This window comes from Artemia franciscana, chromosome 13 (assembly GCF_032884065.1).
Source record: "Artemia franciscana chromosome 13, ASM3288406v1, whole genome shotgun sequence".
NCBI lineage: Eukaryota > Metazoa > Arthropoda > Branchiopoda > Anostraca > Artemiidae > Artemia > Artemia franciscana.
Window position 1 is genome coordinate 12,648,472 of NC_088875.1, and position 23,162 is coordinate 12,671,633.

At 37.5% G+C, this 23,162-nt stretch overlaps 4 protein-coding genes across 4 annotated transcripts in view; all 4 read right to left on the reverse strand.

Annotated features, from left to right (window-relative positions):
- Window positions 1-14,970, reverse strand: part of LOC136034539 (uncharacterized) — a 72,914-nt gene extending 57,944 nt beyond the window's left edge. Inside the window, exon 1 of the mRNA XM_065715768.1 lies at window positions 14,893-14,970. The gene's annotated coding sequence lies outside the window, so the exon portion shown is untranslated. The remainder of the gene's footprint in view (window positions 1-14,892) is intronic.
- Window positions 6,898-7,293, reverse strand: LOC136034257 (uncharacterized). Its single transcript, XM_065715398.1, has one exon. It carries the CDS (start codon window positions 7,291-7,293, stop codon window positions 6,898-6,900), a length of 396 nt encoding a protein of 131 aa, XP_065571470.1.
- Window positions 14,971-16,962: 1,992 nt separating the features above from the next.
- On the reverse strand, window positions 16,963-17,508 carry LOC136034258 (uncharacterized). Its single transcript, XM_065715399.1, has one exon. The coding sequence runs from the start codon at window positions 17,506-17,508 to the stop codon at window positions 16,963-16,965; it is 546 nt and encodes a 181-aa protein (XP_065571471.1).
- Window positions 17,509-18,019: 511 nt separating this feature from the next.
- LOC136034542 (E3 ubiquitin-protein ligase MARCHF6-like) overlaps window positions 18,020-23,162 on the reverse strand; it is a 289,901-nt gene continuing 284,758 nt past the window's right edge. Inside the window, exons 6-7 of the mRNA XM_065715771.1 lie at window positions 22,831-22,966; window positions 18,020-18,286 (exon numbers count right to left, since the gene is read on the reverse strand). Of these exons, the coding sequence (XP_065571843.1) occupies window positions 18,208-18,286; window positions 22,831-22,966 (215 nt within the window). The 3' untranslated portion in view covers window positions 18,020-18,207. The remainder of the gene's footprint in view (window positions 18,287-22,830; window positions 22,967-23,162) is intronic.

Genomic DNA, 23,162 nt, shown 5'->3' on the forward strand with positions numbered 1-23,162 from the left:
GAATGACTTAGGAAAGGATACGCATCAAGAAAATATTAACCAGTCACATACTAATACATTCATGCAAATAATTTATTTTGCGTATACGAGTTTCACCAGGAACTTTGGCTAGAATTTGACCGTGATCAGACCAAACACTTCTTGGGCCAAAGGTGCTACGAGCCGCGTTTAATAGATCCCGACGCTTTTTAGTTAGGTTTTCTAAAACAAATACACCTGACTTTGCCAACTTACTTTTTGCTGCAAACACTTTACGAGCAGTATCTAAGCTTGAAAATTTTACTAGAACTGGGGCGATTTTCACATTCTCAGTTTGATTAGCAGGCATGCGGAATCGATCAACCTTTAAGAGGTCCATTTCTTTAAAATCTTGCAAGACCATTATTTGTGTTATCACTCCATTAAGATTTATTAATTGTTATTAATTTATTGTTACCCTCTGCATGCTAAAGCCCTAAGGAGGATTATAAAAAATGTAAAGAAAAACAAAATAGGCACAGAAAAAGAACACGCACAATTCTTGACAACTTCAAACACTTTTTTTATTAAAAATAAAATATGCTCCTATCAGCTACCAAAGGGTTCTCCTTATGAAATTACGTAATTCTAATGAAGTGTTGTGGGAAGTGTGAGTACTTGAGCTACCTGTCCCCAGCTGTTAGGGAAATGTGAGCATTAGTTTTCAAATGATCTTAAGCAGCTCTCTATGATGTTCTAGTGCCCTATTAATGTACTGGAGAAATAAAACAGAAAAAAGCAGATTAACCAGCATTTACAGCTGTTTTTAGAAATTCCCCTAGATTTGTTTCCACAATAAACTTTTATTATTTACATGAATCTAGTATAATAATTACTTTTGTGGAAATCTCTATTTTTAGTCCTTAAAGAGGCCAAAAACAGCTTATAATAACCAAAGGTTTAAAAATGTGTTTTTTTATGAAAAAAAAAAACTGTCTAGAGAGAAAAAATTGCCACTTGCAGTTGATTAAAAAATGGTTACTATTATTTTGGAGATTTTTAACTGTAAAATGTTATTTTGACACCCAATTAGTAGGAATTTTTAAAAAGCACCTGAAACCAGTGACAGTTTTAGGTCTAGGGACAGTTTTTCTTACAGGCTCCAAGATATGAGTTTAGTTCCAAGAAGATACAATATAATTCTTATGTGGGAAGTGGAGCTAACCATATATCTTATAAGACTTATTTTGTAGATAACCAAAGTCTAAAAAACAAAATTAAAAAGCTTAAATGAAAATAAAGCAGACACAGGTTATGTATCCCTTTTTGAGGAAGACTATTAGAAAAAACGACAACCAGTGCAGAATTCTTCCTTGCTTCCATAATAGTTCAAATGTAGTTTTTGGGAACATAAATTTCCATTCTGTTGATTTTTGCTTGTACAGAATTGCATTCTAGCTGAATATGCTCCTTCTCTAAGTATTTCTGCTCAATGATAATTTCTTCACACAAGCCAGTTTGAGTACAATTTCCTAGCAATAAATTCAATAACCCTTTGTTTTGTTCAAAAAATCTACCAAAAAATTAAGAAAGAAAAAAAAAATTGTGGGATAACTGAGAGGCAAACCCATTTGCATAATCTTTGTTGACAGAAGTGGAGATCTTAGCCAAGCAGCCAAAGTCAATATATTAGAGGAACATTACTACCACTACTACTAATAACTCACCACAGCACCAAGCCACCTGAGGTCAACACAGCTACACACACTCCTCCAACCCAATCTGTTCCAAGCCACCCTCTCAGGAGGTTTCCATTTATTTTAAACCTTTTTTTATGACATACTACCACCCCTGACAAGGATGACCTGCTTTCTGTTTAGCCCAAGAAGGTTGACCAAAAAGAACAATCTTTGGCAATCTGTCATCCTTCATCTACAGAATGTGGCCTAGCCATCTCAACCTTTCCTTCATTATAGCCCTAGAAAGTGGAATTAACTACATTCTTCTTACAGCCTACTGTTTGAAATACAATCAGTCAGCCAGGTACCCAGAACAATTTGTAGGCAATTTCTCTGGAAAACATCTAGTAAATTTTCATCCATTTTTCAGAGCACCCATGCTTCAGAGCTATATTTGACCACTGTCTTCACTGTAGCTTCCAATATTCTATTCTTGGTTTGCAGACTTATCTTCCTATTATTCCAAACATTTTTTAAATGTGAAAAAACACCCTGAGCCTTGGCTATTCTACTTTTAACATCTTCACTGCTCCCACCATATTTACTAATAATACTACCAAGGTAAGTGAACCTGCCCACCAGATCAATCTTTTCATTACCCAATGTCACCTTTTCATCTTTACTTATTCCTAGCCTTAGTGACTTAGTCTTCCTAGCGTTAATTTTCAAACACATTCTAGCACCCTAAACTTGCAAAACCTCTAAAAGTTCATTCATTTTGCTCACACTTTCATCTAATATGCTTAAATCATCAGCATAATCTAAGTCAAGGAGAGTTTTTCCTCCCCATTTGATTCTGTAGTCTCCCATTGCTTTTCCTGTGCTCACTAAGACAAAGTGAATTTTTAAAACATTCAGTGCAGTCGCATTTCGCTAGCTCTGATAATTTGTGACGTGTGATTTGACCAGTCAACAACTAATTGAATTTAAGCCGGATTAACTCTGTACCTGTTCGGAATAAATAAAGAGTGAAATACTTTTGAACTTGTAATTGAAACTTGTTCGATAAATTTATAAACTTGTATACGATTACGGCTTAAGGATTATTTATGGATTGTGGCTGTGAGTTAGTATTCAGCACTACTATCATCTGAGTCGTGCATTGAAATATTCGGATTACTTGCAAATCACTGGATTACTAGCCCCACTCAAAGATAAGTTATTATTTATTCTCATTGCATTCATTTAGCCAGTGCGGATCATTTCATAATTGTGCTTATTGAGAACTTCTCTGTGGATATACCTTTTTCACTTAATTGTTTTTGGACTGATGCCGAGCCGTGAGTGAAATTTGCTTATCATGGACAATTGGAATACCAGTACGCTTTATTATTGCCCAGTTTTGAATTTTGCTCAGCACAATCTCGATGATGGGTTGGACCATCAGCCGATTGTGAAATACGCTAGTGATTTTTTCCCGTATGAAGATGTTCTTGGCGCTAAGAAACTTTTATATAGCAATTGCTTCCCAGATGAGCCTATACCTCATCGTTCGGGACCCAGTGCTAAGAATAGTTCATTGTCGGACATTATCGCTACTCTTTCTCGCTGCTCTGCAGAAAATGTTGATATTCCAGAGTTCGTGATCAAATCCCCCTCTGAAGTCCCTAGCATTCCGGCGTCAGCTTATTCTATCCTTACCACCAAAGTCAACAAATGCCTTGATCAGTTAAAATCGCTTGCTCACCTCAATAGTCCAACAACGTCTATTAATAGTTCTTTGGTCTCAGATAGTAAGGGTACCAATCACAAACCCTCGTACGCCGTTGTTCTTAAATATCCGCCTCCAGAACTAAGAGACCCCGTTTCTCGCAAGGAAAAGCTTGATTCTTTCGCCGGACATGACGGTATTGTGTCGGTAAAGTCCGATCCGGTAAGGAAAAGATGGGTTGTTGTTATGCGGGATAAAGTTTGCGCCAATTCTCTTGCCGCATCTGCTGTTGCGAGCTATCCAAATATTCTTGCTAAAGTGATTGATCGCAAACCTCTTGGAGTAATTAGGGACTTCCCGACAGTGTTTCTAGCAGTATACTCATCTCCGTTATTCCTGGTCTTGTTGAGGCCAGCCAGATCGGCTCTTCTCATACATTCCGTTTAGAGTTCCTTGATTCCGCTGCACTAAAATCTGCCATCGCTACAGGTCTGCGCTTGGGTTACGAGTCTTTTAAAATATCGGAATACAAAGAATTGCCCAGACGGTGTCTTAGATGCCAAAGTATCCATCATTCGTTAGCTCACTGCCCATGTGCCCCGAATGAGATGAAGTGCTCTAAATGTTCTGGATGCCATTCCAATACTAAAGACAATCCTTGCTTAGAGGCTCCGAAATGTGCCAACTGCGGCGAAGCTCATGTTTCCTATAGTATGAATTGCCCAGTGATAAAACGCGCTCTGAACTCTGCTCCAAAATGAACCAAGCCACTATTTTAAGTTTTGCTTCTCTTAATATTAACGACACAAAAGACAAAGACTTGTTAATTAATGAATTATTAGTCCATGACACAGTGTTCTTGCAAGAACATCTTTTGACCAAATCAAACGTTTCTAGCCTGAAGCGATCTTCTGTCCACCATTTCTTTTCGCAAGAGGCCAAGCAAACTAGAGGCCGCCCTTCCGGTGGCCTAGCAATTTTTTTCCGTTCCCCATCAAAGCCCTCTGTGATTCATTGTGATGATAACATCTTAGCGATTCAATGTGACAGTACCGCCTTTATAAACGTTTACTTACCTTGCGATCGACGTTCTATAGCATCGTTCACATCTTTCGCTAAATGTTGCTCCAGTTTAAAGTCTCTACTCGAAAGTCTACGTTTGAAAGACCTAAATTGGGTTTTAGCTGGTGACCTTAACTGTGACATTCTTGGTACCTCCGATAGATCAATCCTCTTGCTAGAATCACTTCCTAGCATATATCACGTCGCAGTTAAGAGCCTCCCATTCACGTATATTCATAACAGAGGCTGTTCAAAATCGAACCTGGATCACGTGATCTCTTCCAGTTCCAGCTTAATATCATCGATTGTCAGGGAGGACGAAGAGAAGATTGACGACGATCACCTTATTCTTAGCTGTAATTTGTCCTGTGAGCTATCTGGCAAAATACTTTCGGCTCAGCCGAAGTGGCATATGAAGTTGAATTGGGATCGTGCTAATGTCCCACTATACCTTGCTAGGCTAACTGCTTTACTCTCGACCATAAAAGTGCCATATCACCTGCTGCAAACGTCAGTTTCCTCGCCTTCAAGTACAGTTGACCTAAATTTCTATTATTGTCAAATCGTCCATTGCCTTAAATCAGCTTCCAAAGCTGCAGTGCCTGTGGATAAAGTTAGGATTGGTACAAGAAAGCCTAATTGGAACGTTGATCCTGAAGTAAAACGTGCTAAGCAAAAAGCCAAATTTTGGCTACGTATGTGGATATCATGTGACCGACCATCTTCCGGAGCTGTTTTCTCTGTGAAACAAAAGTGTAAACTTGAATATAAGGCCAGTTTGAAGAGGGCATGCTTGAATGCATGGCCAGGCCCCACCGATAAGGCCTCCTGGAATAAGGTTATTAATAGTGAGAAATGTTCCCCATCTACCCTATCTTGTCTCCAGCTAGCTAATTTTGTTGATCATTATAAGCGTGTGTTCAGTGTATTTAATAGTTTTCTTCAGTCTTTTTATTATAAGTTGCTTAAACCGCTTTTACCATACCGTCTCCTGCAGGCTCATGTCCAGCCTGTAGCAATATCTGAAATTCGCCGGGCTTTAAGAAAAATTAAGCGTTCAAATAGCCTTGATGGTGACGGCCTTTCTCACCGATTTTTTGCTTATGATTGTCCTGCTCTACTTAACCATTTACAAATATTTTTCCAGTCTTGCTTAGCACAGTCGCTTGTTCCTGATAGTTTCCCTTGTGGCCGTGTAACGTCTATTCAAAAGCGAGGCAAGGACCCCACGTCATGTATGAATTATCGTCCCATTACAGTATCGTGTTTCTTAAGTAAGTTGCTTGAACATTTGTTACTACCAGAAATTGAGTCGAATTGTGATTTTACGCCTTTTCAATTTGGTTTTCGGAAAAGTTTCGGTTGATCCCATGCACATCATGTTTTAAGCCGACTCATGAAAGATGCCGTAAAAGCTAAAATGTCTTTATACTGTCTTACTGTTGATATTTCTTGAGCTTTCGACAATATTGTGCACTCTCAGGCTCTATTTTCCCTTGCGTCTTCAGGTGTTAATCCTTCCGTACTAAGTTTATTGTCTTCTTGGTATTCAAAGTCTAAAATTCAAGTTACCTGGAATGGCCAAATATCTGACCCGGTAAAAATTAATAAGGGAGTTCGGCAAGGTGCCGTATTGTCTCCTAGTATATTTAAATGCGTGCTTGCATCGTGCCTGCGTCCCCTTAGAAGTTCTGTTTTTTACGGTAATACTGGTTTGTCTTCTATTGCATATGCAGATGACGTTCTTCTTGTTGCCCGGACTCGCCGTGGATTGCTTTCTAATTTTACTATATTAACCAATGAACTATCTAAGATTGGACTGTCAGTTAATGCGTCTAAATGCGAGTTTATTTGTTTTAATAGCCCTTATGCGGTCGCTCCATTCGTTACTGGGACTGCAGTTCTACCATGTTCTTCTTTAGTTAGTTGGCTTGGTCTGTGTTTCGGCCCAACACTTTCCGCTACCTGTTCATCCCTAGTGAATCAAGCCGTGAAAAACCTACGCGTCGCTTACGGAAAAATATCCCCAAACAAAAGCCGTTATAACCGCAACGGTTTGTGCATGATTTATAACGCTTATTGCGCCCCTGTGCTTTTGTTTTTATCAGGCCTGGCTCATCTGTTTCGTAAGAAAGATCGACATACTCTACGTACGGCTAATTTCAGATATTGCAAATTCCTCTTCCCGCTTCCTATATGGCACCGAAACAAAAAAATAATTGCTCGATTTGGTTTAGTAGATGTGCCTTCTCGGATTCGGTCTTCCAGTGATGATTTATGTAAAAAGACTGTCAACTTTATTCACGTTTATGACCCTCTGCAGCCTTTTTTCCATATTGATACTGGTTGATTAATCCATATTGTCTTTTGTTAGTTTCAATTTTGTATTTCTTCGCTGTTTATCGTATTTGTTTTTGTTTATTTATTCAAAATACTGCGTACTTTGTGTTTTTTATACTTTACGGGTAATAAAGTTCATTCAGTCATTCATTCAAAGTCCCTCAAAATAATCCATATAAAAAGGAACAGATCACAACCCTGCTTAACTCCTGATTTCATAAAGAAAAACAACTGGCTGCTAACCTTATTTCCTACCTTAACTACAGCAGCATCATTCTTGTCCAAAGCAATAATCACTTTAATGTATCTGTATGGTATACCATATAAGGATAAAACAATTTCTAAAACTCTTTTATCAACAGAATCGAACACTTGCTCATAATCTATAAAACTGAGGACCAAAGGTGTGTGACAACTAAGGGACTTCTCAATTATTAACCTAAGAGTCAAAATTTGGTCATTACATCCTCTTCCTTTTTTAAAACTGCACTGTTCTTCTCCTAAAACTTTGTCTATAGCATCTCTCAGTCTAAAAAGTGTCATATTGCTAAGAAATTTTCTACCTACAGAGATCAGACTAATGCCTTGATAATTACAACACTCACTCTTATCACCTTTCATATACAGTGGTTTAATTAAGGTTTTCCTAAATTCATGAGGTACTTCCCCTTTTTCCAAAATTGTATTTGTAATCTTCAGTAGCTTATTTCTAGCCTCAGACCCACCATATTTAAGAAACTCATTTACCACACTATCAGCACCTAGAACCTTATTATTTTTGAATTGTTTTAGTACTGTTGCTAATTCTTCCTCACAAAACAGATCTTCCTTCATATCCAAGGTATCACAAACTTTTTCATTTTCCTCTATATCTTTTCTTGCAACTGTATCTTGGTTTTACACATTCTCAAAATATTCCACCCAACTCTCTTTAACTCTTTCCTTATCACTAACTGTGGCCCCATTCCTATCTTTCACTGGGACAAGTCTGGGTTGACTACTCCCTTGCAATTTATTAACATACCAGCATAATATTTTACTATTATGCCCTCTAGATGTATCTTCCAGATCCTTGGCAATTATCCATGGTCTCCACTTCACACCTCCTTAGTTCACATTTTAATGCTTACTCTATTTTCTTAACATTCCTTTTGTTTTCATATGATCTATCACTCAGATAATTCTTGTACAAACGATTCTACTCTGTATTAAACATAAAGCTTTTTCATTAATAATCCTAGCTGTAGTCTTAACTTTCTTCCCTATGACACCACCAGCAACTTCACAAATTGTTTTTTTTTAATTATTCCATCCATCTTCTACATTGTCAAATTTTAAACTCTCAAGTTTAGTATTCAACTGTTCCTGGAAAGTTTCTCTCAAATTTTCACCCTGGAGTCTACCAACATCATAACTTCCGGGGAGTTAGTTACCCTTCCAAAATTTCAGCTTTAAATTAACACTAGACACTTTACAAATTAAGCAAGTAAAAGTTGCTGAAAAATTTGCAATTTGAGGCTAGCCACAAAATAGTTCTTGCTGTCAAATGCAAGGAAAATAGAAGGACTGTAGCATCCTGCTGGACATGCTTGCTTATTAGTTTAGTGTTGCTTTATTATGTGCTTATATTATTGTAGCATCCTGCTGAGATTGCTTGCTTATCAGCTTAGTGTCGTTTTTGTTATGTGCTTATGTTGTTATATTTACAGGTGCTTGGGTCTTAATAAAGAGCTAAATCAACTTGAGACATATGAACTCTACATGGTGTCAGAAGTGGGATTTTGAACAGCAAAGATGGATGGAGTTGCCCCTCCAGCAATCAACTGGGAATCTGAAAATCTTGATGAAGAATGGTCAAAGTTTGAAGAACATGCAAGACTTATGTTTCTAGGCCCTCTCTCTGGTAAATTGGAGAAGATTCAGTGTGCCTATCTACTTATATGGATTGGCGAAAAAGGAAGAGACATCTTTAAAACTTTTGACATTGAAGCAGAGGATTCAAATAAAATCGAGCCTTACCTTCTGAAATTTCGTGAGTATGCTGCTCCAAAGAAGAACAAAGTATTTGCCAGATATATCTTCCAGAAACGTGACCAGCGTGATGGAGAGAAACTTGAGAAATACATCACAGAGCTGAAGTTGCTAGTCAAGCCATGCGAATACCATGATCCAAAAGAGATGAACAGATACAAAATCGTCTGTGGAATCAGAAATTCAAGAATACGAGAGAAACTTCTAGCTGACAGCAACAGCCTAACACTTGAAAGAGCAGTAGAAGTTTGTAGGAACTATGAGACGACCCAAGCACAGCTGAAATCATTTGACAACAATTCCCACCATCCCCCAATCAAACAGGAAGTGGATGTAGTATACCGGAAACAACCAAAACCAGCAGACGCAAGATCAAGAACAAAAGGCACAGAGTGCTACTTCTGTGGAGGAATCTATGGCCCTGGACACAGCTGTCCTGCCAAAGGGAAAACATGCTCAAAGTGCAGAAAATTAAACCACTTTGCAAAAGTATGCCGCAGCAAAGTCGTGAATGCTATCGAAAATGACGAACAGAGCCGAATAGCAGAAACTGCTGAAGAAGATGAAATACGGCTATATGCTGTACAGCAAGATGGGAGTAAGGATGAGGCGTTTGTTCCACTGAAGATCAACAATCAGACTACTGTAAGCTTCAAAATTGATACTGGTGCTCAGGCAAACATCATACCAAAACACTACTTTGATCTCCTTGCTCCAAAACCACTCATACAACCAACAAAGCAAAAACTCACCAGTTACTGTGGCTCAACGATCCCAACAGCCAGAACCTGCCTCCTGTCATGCAGCTATAATGGAGCTCCTGAACAGAAACATAGGTTTTTCATAGCTGGAGGAAATTCTGTTCCTATCCTTGGATTCAAGTCTAGCAAAAACATGAACCTGGTGAAACTTGTCCTGAATATAGATGCCTTAGATGACAGCAAATCAACGCCAGATTTGGAGCCACTCCTTGAACAGTACAAAGAGCTGTTCTCTGGCATTGGGAAAATACAAGGCAAGTGCGAGATTCACCTCAAGGAAGGAGCTGTGCTGACAGCATATCCTGCCAGAAAAGTGCCTATTGCAATGCATGAGAAATTGAAACAAGAGCTGAACAGATTGGAAAGCTTGAGGATAATAGAAAAGGTGGATGAGCCTACGGAATGGGTCAACTCGATGGTGCTAGTTGAAAAGAAGGATGGCGGTGTGAGACTTTGTATTGATCCAGTAGACCTGAACAAAGCCATCAAGCGCCCTCATTACCCAATCCCAACTTTTGAAGATGCCATTTCTGATTTGAGCGGTGCGAAATATTTCTCAAAGCTTGATGCCACCTCAGGGTACTGGTCGCTTGTGCTCTCGAAATCAGCTTCAGACCTCACGACCTTTAATACAATTTATGGCAGATACCGTTGGAGGAGATATCCCTTTGGGCTGATATCTGCCCAGGATGAGTTCCAGCGGAAGATGGAAGAGATATTTCAAGGTCTGAAAGGTCTTAAAATACTTGTCGATGACCTACTTATCTATGGAGCCACACGAGAAGAGCACAACAGAAGACTTGCGGAAGTGCTCGAAAGAGCAAGACAGAAGGGGGTAAAATTTAATAGATCAAAGTGCCAGATTGCAGTCCAGTCAGTCTGCTACTTCGGCCACATCATCAGCAATGCTGGCATCAAACCAGACCCCGAGAAACTCCGTGCCATCAACAAGATGCCTACTCCAAAATCGAAGGAGGAACTCCAGACTCTCCTCGGAATGCTAAACTTTCTCTCAAGGTACATCCCAAACCTGGCAACACAGAACCAACCATTAAGGGATCTGATTAAAGCTAACGAGTTTGAATGGAAAGAGCTCCACACTACATGTCTCAACCAGCTCAAAGAGTCCATAGTAACCAACCTGGCTTTCTTTGACAGCTCCAGCCCAACCCTTGAGCTCGAAGTTGATGCCTCAAAACATGGACTTGGGGCACAAATATCCGCGAATGGCAAAATCTTTGCTTACGCATCAAGATCACTGAGTAAATCCGAACAGAACTACTCACAGCTAGAAAAGGAACTCTTTGCCATAGTCTATGGTTGCCGGCATTACCACCATTATCTATACGGAAGGAAAGTACAAGTCATCACGGATCATCGACCACTTGAATCTATACTAATCAAACCCCTCCATACAGCACCACCAAGGATTCAACGCCTGATGATGTACATACAGCCGTATGACTTGACTTTCAAGTACCGAGCCGGTACAGAAATCCCTGTTGCAGATGCACTCTCAAGACTACATCTTCCTGACATTGACGAAGAATTACACAAAGAGATCGAAATCTTTGTACATTCATTTGTAAAATCCATACCCGCCACGGGCAGCAGACTGGAGGAGATCAAACAGGAGACCTTAACAGATCACGAACTCCAAGCACTGAAGAGGGTCATCTTGGAGGGATGGCCTGACAACAAGAGACAATGCCCAAACACCATAGTCCAATACTGGAGTATTCGCCAAGATCTCTCAACGCATGATGACCTGATCTTCAAAGGTTCAAGAATTGTCATTCCTACCAGTCTACGAGACAACGTCTTAATGGGACTACATTCCGCTCATTTGGGCACTGAAAAAACCAAGCAAAGAGCCCGAATGATCATTTACTGGCCAGGTATCAGAAAAGACATTGAACAGTTTATCCAAAGATGTGATGCCAGCACTCACACAATGTCAAACAATCAAAAAGAGCCAATGATTCCCACGCCGATCCCATCACTACCATGGCAGCATGTGGGATGTGATTTGTTTGAATGGAATGGGAAGCAGTATGCAATAACAGTCGACTATTAAAGCCGCTATTTGGAGGTGGACAACCTAACCTCCACCACCACTTCTCATGTGGTCACAAAACTCAAAGGACACTTTGCTCGCCATGGAATACCAGCAATTCTCACTTCTGATAACAGGCCACAGTTCAGTTCCAGCGAATTCAGGCTATTCCCAGAAAACTGGGGCATTGAACATCAAACGTCTAGCCCTTATCACCCCACAGCAAATGGGCTCGTCGAGAAATGCATGCAAACCTGTAAGAGAATCTTGAACAAGTCCAAGATCAGTGGACAGGACCCATACATCAGTATCCTAGAATACCGGAACACTCCCGTAGACGGTATGGCAGCACCAGCCCAGCTGCTCATGAGCCAACAGCTGCAATCAGTCCTCCCTGTCACGCAGAAGCACCTAGAGAAGAACATTGTGTCCAAAGCAAGCTTTCAGAAACACAGAGAGAAATCAAGAGTGCGACAGAAGGAGTACTACGACAGGACTGCTAAATCCTTACCCAAAATTCAGGTAGGGTCAAGAGTGAGTGTCCAAATGACACCCAGCAGTCCTTGGAAGAGAGGAACCATTGTTGAAGTGTGCCCGCAGCCGCGATCCTACACAATTGCTACTGACAACGGATCAACGCTCCAACGCAACAGGGTCAGACTCTCCCATAGGAATTCAGACAAAGCAATCCACTCAAAACAAGACTACCAAAATGTAGAATTTACCCAACCGTCTGAGTTGGTACCCAAAGTCAGCCCGGTTGAGTGTCCAGCCTCACCCAGCCTGGCAGCCCCCCCCCCCCTGAACACAATGGAAATATTGTCAATGTCCCTACTAGCGCTGTAACACAGCAACAAACAAAACCAGTCCTGGACAGAGGCGGAGTGACGCAAACAAGATCGGGTAGAACAATAATCAAACCCACCAGGTTAAACTTATAGAGACAATAGCACGCTCAGAAGAAGGAAGATGTAGCATCCTGCTGGGCATGCTTGCTTATTAGTTGCTTTATTATGTGCTTATATTATTGTAGCATCCTTGTAGCTACATGTTGCTTTATTATGTGCTTATATTATTGTAGCATCCTGCTGAGATTGCTTGCTTATCAGCTTAGTGTTGTTTTTGTTATGTGCTTATGTTGTTATATTTACAGGTGCTTGGGTCTTAATAAAGAGCTAAATCAACTTGAGACATAGGAACTCTACAAGGACCCTTCATTTATCTATATCCTGGTTAATTTGATAGCTAAAATATTGTGCTTGAGCTAAACCCTGGTTCATACAGATCCATTTTTTCTCATGTGGATCAGCTCATGCAGAATGGATGCAGCCAAAATGCAAAATTGTTCATACCAATCCAGTCCAGTACATCCATTGAAATGCCATTCACCACCTCTAAGCACTTAAATGGATGAGTTGAAATATTTCAATGCATGTGTTGAGACATCATCACACAGAAATGGACATTGGACAAGAGATGGAACTTGGTGGGTTGCACAAAAATACACATTTTTGCACAAAATTACATTTCTGTGAACCTGGGGTAAGACTATCTTGTAGAGTGTTGCTTAAGATTGTAAAGCCCACTTATAGAAGGAGAAGACTTTCAGTTTCATGGCTTCTAGACTATTTACTCCTGAATTCAGTTGGTTTGATTTACCTTGGCTGTAGTGCTTTTACTAAAAGTGTATACTGCCAATTTTTGTCAGACCAATGGACTGGGAATGGTACATCTTCTGTTTTCTCTTCATGATGTTGGTTAAGAAATTATTCTGAAAAGTTATTTGCCAACTAGATGGCTAACAAAAGTGTTTATAGGGTAAGTTTGTTTTTGACTAGTTGGAAAAAGAAAATATTGCTGGGGAGAAGATGCTAGTCAACTAGTTCGAAAATGAATTGTCTTCTGGGGTAATGTTTGATTCTAGGTAGTTGGCAAAATCAAGGGTGGTTGGGGAGAAGTTACTAATCAACTAGTTTGAAAATACATTGTTTTCTGGGAAAATATTTGTTTCTAGCTAGTTGGCAAAATTAAGTGTTGTTGAGGAGAAGTCAACTAGGCCTAGTTTGAAAACGAATTGTCTTCTGGGGCAATGTTTGTTTCTAGCTACTTGGCAAAATTAAGTGTTGCTTGGGGTAAAATATTAGTAAACTAGTTGGAAAATAAAGTTTTGCTGGGGCAACATTTCTTGTCAACTAGTTGGCAAATATAGATTTTTGCAACCCTGTTAAGGACTCAAAATGGAATTTCCCCTGGAATTGAGTATTAGGCTATATTTGGAAAGGGCATAAAAAAGACATCAAAGGGGTGTATTCATTTTCTTTCTAGCTAAACTTAATGAAAAAGAAATAACAGTAAAATTCTAGTTGAGTGACTTCTTGCTATCTCAGAAAGGGGTTAGGTTAGAAAAATAAAACTTTCAGGGACGGGTCTACAGGCTAAAGTATACACAGGAAGTTATTTTGAAGTACCCATCTCCACTCCTTCTCTCTCTTGAGAGCCCTGAAATTCACCTACATGACAGGTTCTATATCTATTGAAATTTTGACAAAACAACATTTAACCTTAATTTTCAATTACCGGTTGCTTTTCTCTGCCTTTAGTTCTGAAAATGCAATTCCTGTTATTTGAGTAGAATTCTGAGCCATATCAATGTTTTTTTTTCTTTCAAAATTTAGGAAATGTAGCCTATTTGCATAGCCTATCTTTAAAACTTTATAAATTGGGATTGAGCAAAGTTGTGAAGCTGAAAACAATTTTTTTTTGTACTTCATTCAAGCAAAAGATCTATTTTGAAGGTCATCAAAGGTTAGAGCCCTCTAGAGGGAGAAGGAGTGGAGATAGGTACTTCAAAATACCTTCCTGGGACATAGTTTAACCTGTAGACCCATCCCTGAAAGTTTCATTTTCCTAACCTAACCCCTTTCTGAGATAGCAAGAAGTCACTCAAATAAAATTTTACCAGAGATAACTTAGCCAAGGCCTACCATTTTGTCTAAATTCAACTAGGCTAGCCTCCTGAAAACCAGAAATTTCTGAGATTTAAGTCAACTAATTCCAACTAGTCTAGTCCCAACTATATGTAAGCCTATATAGGCTGTATAATGACAAAGATTAGGACAATTGGGGAAGTAGTGTATGCATACTAATGATTTTAAACCAATACTTAGCCTATGTCTGTAGCTGAGAGGTTAGGCAAAACCAAGGGGCTTTCATGAGGGACATTTAATAATAAGTAGGCTACATGGGATATAATAATTGCTACACAGCTAAGTCCTAATTACAATAAAATTCTACCTTGATAGTATGTTTTTTGAACTTGTTGCGAATGGGGCCAAGACGTAAGTGGTGAAATCCTAAAATTTTGAATAAAATCACTAAATGAGCGAAAACATTACTCATAATAGAGATTTCTGCCGATTCTCGAAAACTTTTGAAATTTACATTAGAAGAAGCCCAATCTACTGTGTTTTAAAACTTGAAAATTATCTTAAGCTACCTAGCATCCATTAATGTGACTGCAATTCGGTATTAAAAATGACTAAGCTTCAGTCAGTAGCCTTCAAAAATCAAACGTCAATGAAAACTTTTTTTAATTTCTTAGCTCAGTTTCATAGCGATTAACACTGAAACAGAAAAAAATCTTTACTTTGGAGGTTACACAAGACCTATCAAGAACGCTAACTGAGATAGATCGAATTATAATATTTTCCAACATAAGTAAAATTCTTAAACTATTGCTGAAAGTGTCTAAAAATAGAATTGAGCATTAAATGACATTTACAAAAGCTTGCGTTTGCTGCTAAAATTTAAAGCATTCAATTATATTAAAATGGTGAAGTACTATTATGGTAAAATGGGAAGCCTTGTTTAATTTCCCATGTTCGAAAAAAAGGGAACATAAAAGAGAAACCGTGTACTATGTAACTCTACTAAATTATCAGATTACAAGAAAAAAGAAAAATAATGTAATGTAAAAATAAACATGATTTATTAAAACAAAAATAATATACATGTAAAAAAATAAACATGATTTATTAAAACAAACAAACATAAACGCAATTAATTTGAATAAACAATAATACTTAAAAAATACACCCAAATTGATCAGTTATTTTGCCTTTTTTCTAACTCTTAATTATGTAAGCTCGTCAATCAGTTTGCCGCAATTCATAGGGCTATTTAATAGCTCTTTTTCTATATAAAGTAGTGATAAACCATTTGATCTTGCTGATCTAATGTAGATTTTTTTAAAAATATGCAGACCATAACTGAAAATGAACTTTCACCACTTGCATTGCTTATGTGAAGGGTTAAATTAATTCTCAGAATTTTGTTTATATTAGGGATAATATTACTATTAACAACTCACCGCAGCAACAACCCGCCTTAGGCCAACGCAGCTACACACGATCCTCCTCCGTCCCATCTATTTAAAGATGCCCTCTTTCATAACCTACCAGAAAATTCTCATTTCCTTTAAATCTTTCTTTATGACATCCTACCAGCCCAACCACCGACGACCTGATTTCCTTTTAGCCCTAGAAGATTGGCTGAAAAGGACAATCCTAGACAACCTGTCATCCTTTATTTGCAGAATCGTGCCCTATCCATCTCAACCCTCCTTTCATTATAGCCCTAGAAAGTGGGATTGAACCACATTTGTCATACAGCCTACTGTTTGAATTAAGGTCAGTCAGGTGGGTTGAATCCTTAAACAGTATGAAGAAATTAATTTGATTTTTGCCGTCACACGATCGGGTGCTTCCTTCTATTTTTTATATATAGCTTGTTTTTCCAGTTTAGTGCCAATGCGTCCGGTAACTTTAGATCAATCTTTATAAAAATTAAAATGGAGTGAATACCCTACCTTAGACCTTAGTTCCTCCAGAGACAAAAGCGTTGGTGAGTAGCCTCCAATCTTCCCTCCTGTGAGTCGCTGCGTATATGTTTTCCCACTATGGAATGAGAGTCGTCTGGAGGGCTCTTTTGTCACGTTCATACGTCCTACGGAGCTTGTTCTTTGGCCTTCCTCGGCGACGGATGCCTTCCGATTGCAAGTAGAGGAGCATTTTTGGAAGTCTGCGATCTGGCATGCTGAGGATGTGTCCAAGGTATCGATGTTGTCGTACGACGGTTGCGATATCTGGCTGGCCTGTGCGGGTACAGATCTTGTCGTTGCTGAAACGGTCTCTCCAACTACAAACTCGAAGAGAACTCTACTTGCTTCAAAATTTTATATGTGAAATTCCAAGTTTTAGAAGTCTTCAAGGCACAGAGTAACTTATGAAGCACCTGTTACTAGAAATTTCTTAATTTGAACATTATTGCAAGTAGTTTAAGACTAACTATACTTGCTTCAAAATTTTATATGTGAAATTCCAAGTTTGCAGCTGAAATAGTACAATTTATCCAACAAACATATATGAGAATATGACTATTTTGAAGGGAGAAACAGAAGTAGGACATCTTTAAGGTTTTAAGCGTACACATTCGATCTACTGAATCAAGCACCTTTTCAAAGTCCACGAAGAGTATATACAAGCTCTGTCTCCATCCGTTATATTCTTCCAGCATGGTTCGCATAGTAAAAATAAGGTCGGCACAAGATCGTTTTGGTCGAAATCCATGCTGTTCTTCACGTAAGTGAGGATCAAAGACAGCTTGGAGTCTTCCTAATATTATCATCGTGAAGAGTTTCGCAGGGATCGAGAGAAGATTGATTCCTCTATAGTTGCCATATTCTTTCGCGTCTCCTTTCTTGAAGAGTTTGACAAAGGTTCCCGTTCTCCAGTCTTTGGGGAACTTTGCGGTCTGCCAGAGGAGCGAGAAGAAGGATAGCCGGAAGTCCAGGGTTCGACGCAGGCTAAACTTGGTCAATTCAGCTGAAATGCGGACTCTACCAGGAACCATCCCATTCTTAAGTTTTTTAGCTTTTCGATCTATAAGATGACTTTTGATGACTTGAAGGTAAACTATGAAGTTGTATATTCAACGAGATTAGAAAAGCTGAAAACCTACAATAACTAATGTAATATGGCATGGTTACTAATTATAGTAACTATGTATATTATTAGTATTTAGTACAGTAATTAATTCTCTACAAATCTTATTTTAGAAAACCTCCCTATGTTTTGAGACAACCTTTTAACCTGAGCTAAGTTGGCATAAAAAAAAGAAAACAAAAAAGAGCGTTAGCCTATGAAGAAACTGACGTACTCATGGTGAGTTGTTTTATGGCCATTTCCTGTTTGAAAAACCCCGGAGTCTATCTGGCCTTTTATCTGATATTCTACCAGGTAAGATGTTGTACGTAATCTTTTCAAAGGTCCTAAGGTATGCCTGTTGAACAATCTCTGCTTTAGACATGAAAAGATAGCATCAAAAATATATCCAACGTGTATATTCGTGTTATACTGCCAAATAGATGGCGATATTTACATCTTTTATTACGACAGAAAAAAATAAAATAAAAATATTCACATAACTATAGAGGGGAATTATAAAATCCCAAATATATCTTTAGATTTGTCTTTTCAACAACCCTTCTACAGTCCGCTTGGGCTATATGATATATAAGAATCCACTGGAAGAATTAAAATCGACTTTAGATTAAAATGCCACTACTATGGAGGACGATCTCTTTCTTTCAGGACGATGGTAATTTACTAAGCGTCGTCCAACAAGATACCTAAATAAACAATGAATTGGTTATTTATTACACTAAAAATTCAACAAGACAATAAAAAGATTTGTAAAGCTAAGTTCAGAAAGAGCGCCAATTCTGTCGAGCAATATCGACCAAACTTCTTCGTTAAATATCCCTATCAAAAGAAGGTAGGCATCTTATTTTAGATAGGTATTTTAAATATATATTTTTAAAAAGTAGCAACAGTACATTTTTAGCTGGTGGTAAATAAAAACTTATTTATTTTAGACTCACTCTTTCCAGCTGGAGAAACTAATGTTGCGATTCTTAACCAAAACTAGAATGAATTGAATATTTGCTCATGAGGGCATGCCAAACTATTGGGCATATCTTTCTGGCATATGTTCTTTTCAAAGACTAAAAATTTGACATAGCAACAAAAATTAAATATATAACAAAGGGTAGAAGTGTCTAGTTTTATTTGACATGTCTTTCTGGCAAACATGTTGTAGCATATATTCTTTATAAAGGCTTAAAAATTCAAAATAGCAATAACAGGTAAATGTAACAACGGGTAGAAGCATAAAAACGGGTAAAAACTGGTGGAGGTGAAACTCGACTGCGTAAGCAATATTTAACTCATATAAGAACCCAGTTTTCATCTTGGGGAAATTTCTTGACATTATTCATAGAAACATTCTTTTAGTGAGACTTCTAAATCATAAAAAATCGGTTAAACATTAATTTTTGTAGCTAAATAACTGTACTTGATGTTGCTATGTCAAATTTTATATGCCCAATAGTTTGGTAAGCCCTCATAAGCAAATATTTGATTCATTCTAGTTTTGGTTACGAATCATAACATTCACTGCCACAAGTGAAAAGCTAGAGTTAATAGGTACTTAAAAAGGATTGGGTGTTGATGTCTAGTGACAATGATCGGAGCAATTTTTTTTCTGTGGTTGTGTTACTGTGACACTGACAATCTTAGGAAATATAAGTTTTTCTGTTTGTGTATACAAACAGTATCAATACATTAGAAACAGGATACACAAATTGCGCAAAGCAGTTTTCGCCTTTCTTAATTGACTGCTAGGCGTATCCCCCCCGAAAGGAACAAAATTTTTACGAAGAAACACGCCAGGCCCCCTTAATTCATATGTAAGACAGTTAGAAGACACCATGTTCACTCCTTCTTTATAGCTCTCACTTTTGCAGACGATTGGAAAAGACCACGAATTCTTCTCTTTTTGTACCACCAATTACCGAAGATTTAGGGGGAGAAAAACAAAATAATGTATTTTTCAACAACTAAAGGAGGGGGGGCACATTAGTTTTCTCTTTCTATTTTTTCTAGTGAAAACCCCAAAAATGCATTTTCCAATGAGAATACTAGTAATTTTTGGAACTGGGAGGGACAGAGGACTCCTACCGCACTTAATTGACACCACCGCTTTACTTCTGAATCAATAAACAGTCCGAACCTGTGTCCAGACATTGCTTTACCTGGCTTTATTACTTTAATACTTATAATTTAATTATAATTACTATTACTAATTGGATTACTATTACTGTCTCCTGGAGAGTAATTTATAATGAATAATACTTTGATATATAAAATATAATGGAACAACTAACAACTGTGGACTGCTAGCGGCTTTCCGATACCTCTTCAACATTTCCCTCGACATGCCTCGAAAGTTTCAACTTAATATCCTTAGTGGTTCCTTAGATGTCACTGTTGCGCCTTTTTGACAACCATCCTGCATATAGTGTGTTTTGGTTTTGTTTTTAACCCCCTCCACATTTTCTCGGAGTCTTACCTAAATATTCTTAGACTTTTTAGAGAATTGAGATCAAACATTTCCCCTTTTCCCAATAACGAACCTTATTTATAAAAAAATTGGCAACTTGTAAAAATAGTAATTGTAATCCCAATGAATCCCAATATAATTTAATTATAAATTATAAATGAAGATATATAATAAACTAGAAAGGTATTTTACTTCATTATTATTAGCACCGTTCGGCTTACTTGGGTTATTTCTCAACAATGAATGACGCTTATCACTAAATCAGACAAGCCCATACATACAAATTCGCTCCATTTTATTTTTTTTTGCGGCTAAGAATTTTCCTAAACGGGAAACCCCAAGCAAAATATTACCAAAATCAAAAACCAATATGGCATGAATATTATATGCTACGTATATGGCGTATTGGATTATTCTTGTTATGAAATGTAATAACAATTCTAATTATCCTGACCTTAGAAATTCCTTCAAATCCGAGAATACTAAGTTCAGAAACATTAATGTTGTCTGCATGTTCCTAAATTGCTTCACGGGATTAAGGCCCAGATTTTAGTACTATCAGGATATTTTTTTTTTACCAAGAATTCAATGGGGATATTTATTATTCACCACTTTTTATATATTTTAAATGTGTTCCTCTTTCCCAGCCCCCCTCCCCCCCTACCGTGATGGGTTCCATGTTTTGATACCCAACGATTTATAAATTGTACGAATCCAACTTTTAGATCTACTGTAAAAAGTAGGTACGCATATGGAAGTTTTACGGATTTAGGATTAGAAAAATTGACATTTCTTAAGATTGTCAATGTCACAGTAACCCAACCACAGAAAAAAAAATTGCTCTCGATCATTTGTCACTATATATCAATACCCAATCCTTTTAAAGTACCAATCAACTCTAGCTTTTCACTCGTGGCAGCATTTTTGTTGCAGATTTAACTGATTTTTTGTTTCTTTTTTATCCAATTAATAGAATTGGAAAATTCAACTTTCATTTGGCGACTTATCCAGCTTTTTTGTAAACAACCGTAACATTCAAGGAAAACCCAACCATCGAGAAAGAATCAAAATATACATTTTCTCTCAAATATACAACCATCAATACTCAGACCCTAAATTCACAGGGATACTCGAAAAAAAAAAAAAAAAAAAAAAAAAAAAAAAAAAAAAAAAAAAAAAAAAAAAAAAAAAAAAAAAAAAAAGAAGTATTTCTCATTATTTGGCAACCAAAAATGAGGAAGGACAAGTTATTTTTTGCCAAATTTTGGTAGCCTCATCTCTAGACGCAAGGACAAGTTTGATTGAACAAAAGTATAATACAAATCCATTCATAGCAATGCATAGACAGATATGATTATTTATCAGATGCCACGACTGTACATTCCATTCTTTCTAGGAAAATATCAGACAAAATAAAGGCAGTCCAAAAAAGATACCAAAGAACTATCGTTAATGAAGGTAAAGTCCTTTGTATCTCCCTTTTTCGGAGAGCCAATTTCAACAAATCTGCTTCGGCCTTCCAAAGCGCACAGGCTTCAGAGCCATACTTGACCGCTGCCATTGCTCTGGGTTCAAATATTCTAATCTTAGTTTGCAGATCTTCCTATTTAGTTCAAACTTTCATCAACTGCGAAAATAAGCTCTACTCCATGGGCAATCTTATTTTTACATCTTCACCGCATACACCATGTTTACTAATAATAACACTGATGTAAGTGAATCTCGTTATCCGATTATCGGTTATCCAATAGTTTTCTCGTTATCAGTTCTCTCGTTACTGAATATTTTCACGTCACCCTCGTTTATTCCTTGTCGAAGCGAATTGGTCTTCTTAACCTCAATTTTCAAACCTACAACTGAACCCTAAGCTCCCGAAACCTCAAAAATTCTTTCATTTTTGCCAACAATTTTATCAAGAAAATTTAAATCCTCTGCATAGTCGTGAGTTTCATCTTCCCTTTTGATACCATGTTCTCCCTTAGAAACAAAAACTTATTCCAATACGGATCAATAGTCTGCGTAGCGCTGGTTTGGAGATTTTCTTTGCCTTCGACCGGGATTGCTATGCATGGTTTGGGGGAGGATTTATTTTTAATACGACATTTTTGTTCTACTTAAACTTTCAAAAACAAATAATATACTGCTGTGGCATAAAAATGCACATAAGGAATGACCAATTAAACTTCTGGGCATCACAGATCTTTTCGTGATTTAGACTTTACAGAAAACTTTTGAAGACTATATCTTCTGTGGTAAACTGTACATTAGGGACGGGGATTTTTCTGTTGTTGGATTGGTCCAAAGAGCCACCCTCTAAAAATAGTAACATCATTTCTAAAATTCATGCACACTTGAGTAGTCGAATGAAACCATTGGGTCGTCAGTCATGCCAAAGATTATTACTCCCCTGTAATTGCGTGCAAAAAGCTTTAATTTCATTGTTTCACATCTGTGACGTATTTTACTAAAATAATCCTTCCTTAAGAAAAACCTGGAGACAAACTGCCCCGCTTTTTTAAAATATGATTGGATATCCTGTGTAAAATTTTAAGCCATAAACCAATTAAAAAAAAATTAAAACTTCACTTCCACCTGATTGATTCTTGTGTATGAAATTTCAGGTCAGGAAAATTAATTTTTATTTTTATTATTTTTTTAGTCGCTCTTTTATCCATGGCTAATTAATTTAATGCTTTGCTATATTCATAGTAGCTAAAGTTTAAAATGAATTTTCAATTAAACTTCCAAAAAATCATAAAAAAAGATTTTTACCTGTCGTTGCGGATGTGTTCATACAGCCTCTTAAACTGTGTTATCTGCCAATACATAATATTGGCAATAGCAATCACAGAAAAACAGAAAGGGTACATTCTTCGATGAATCAGGCCAAGGACATCCTCATTCAAAACTAAAAAAAAAAATATTTTTTAACAGGTATAGAAAAAGGATAGAATAGAGAAAATAAAATAAATAAGGATAATAAGAAAAACCAAGTAACATTAAAAGACAAGCTAATAAAGCGTTGAGTTTTCCTCTAGCAATTTAAGCTACCTCAGACAGAAATAAATCAAAGAGCTGAAAAATTCCAATGTCAATTTCGCTTT

Excerpts from the sequence above, each read along its gene's own strand:
- LOC136034257 (XM_065715398.1), bottom strand. The coding sequence starts at position 7,293 with ATGACACTTTTTAGACTGAGAGATGCTATAGACAAAGTTTTAGGAGAA.
- LOC136034258 (XM_065715399.1), bottom strand. The coding sequence starts at position 17,508 with ATGGTTCCTGGTAGAGTCCGCATTTCAGCTGAATTGACCAAGTTTAGC.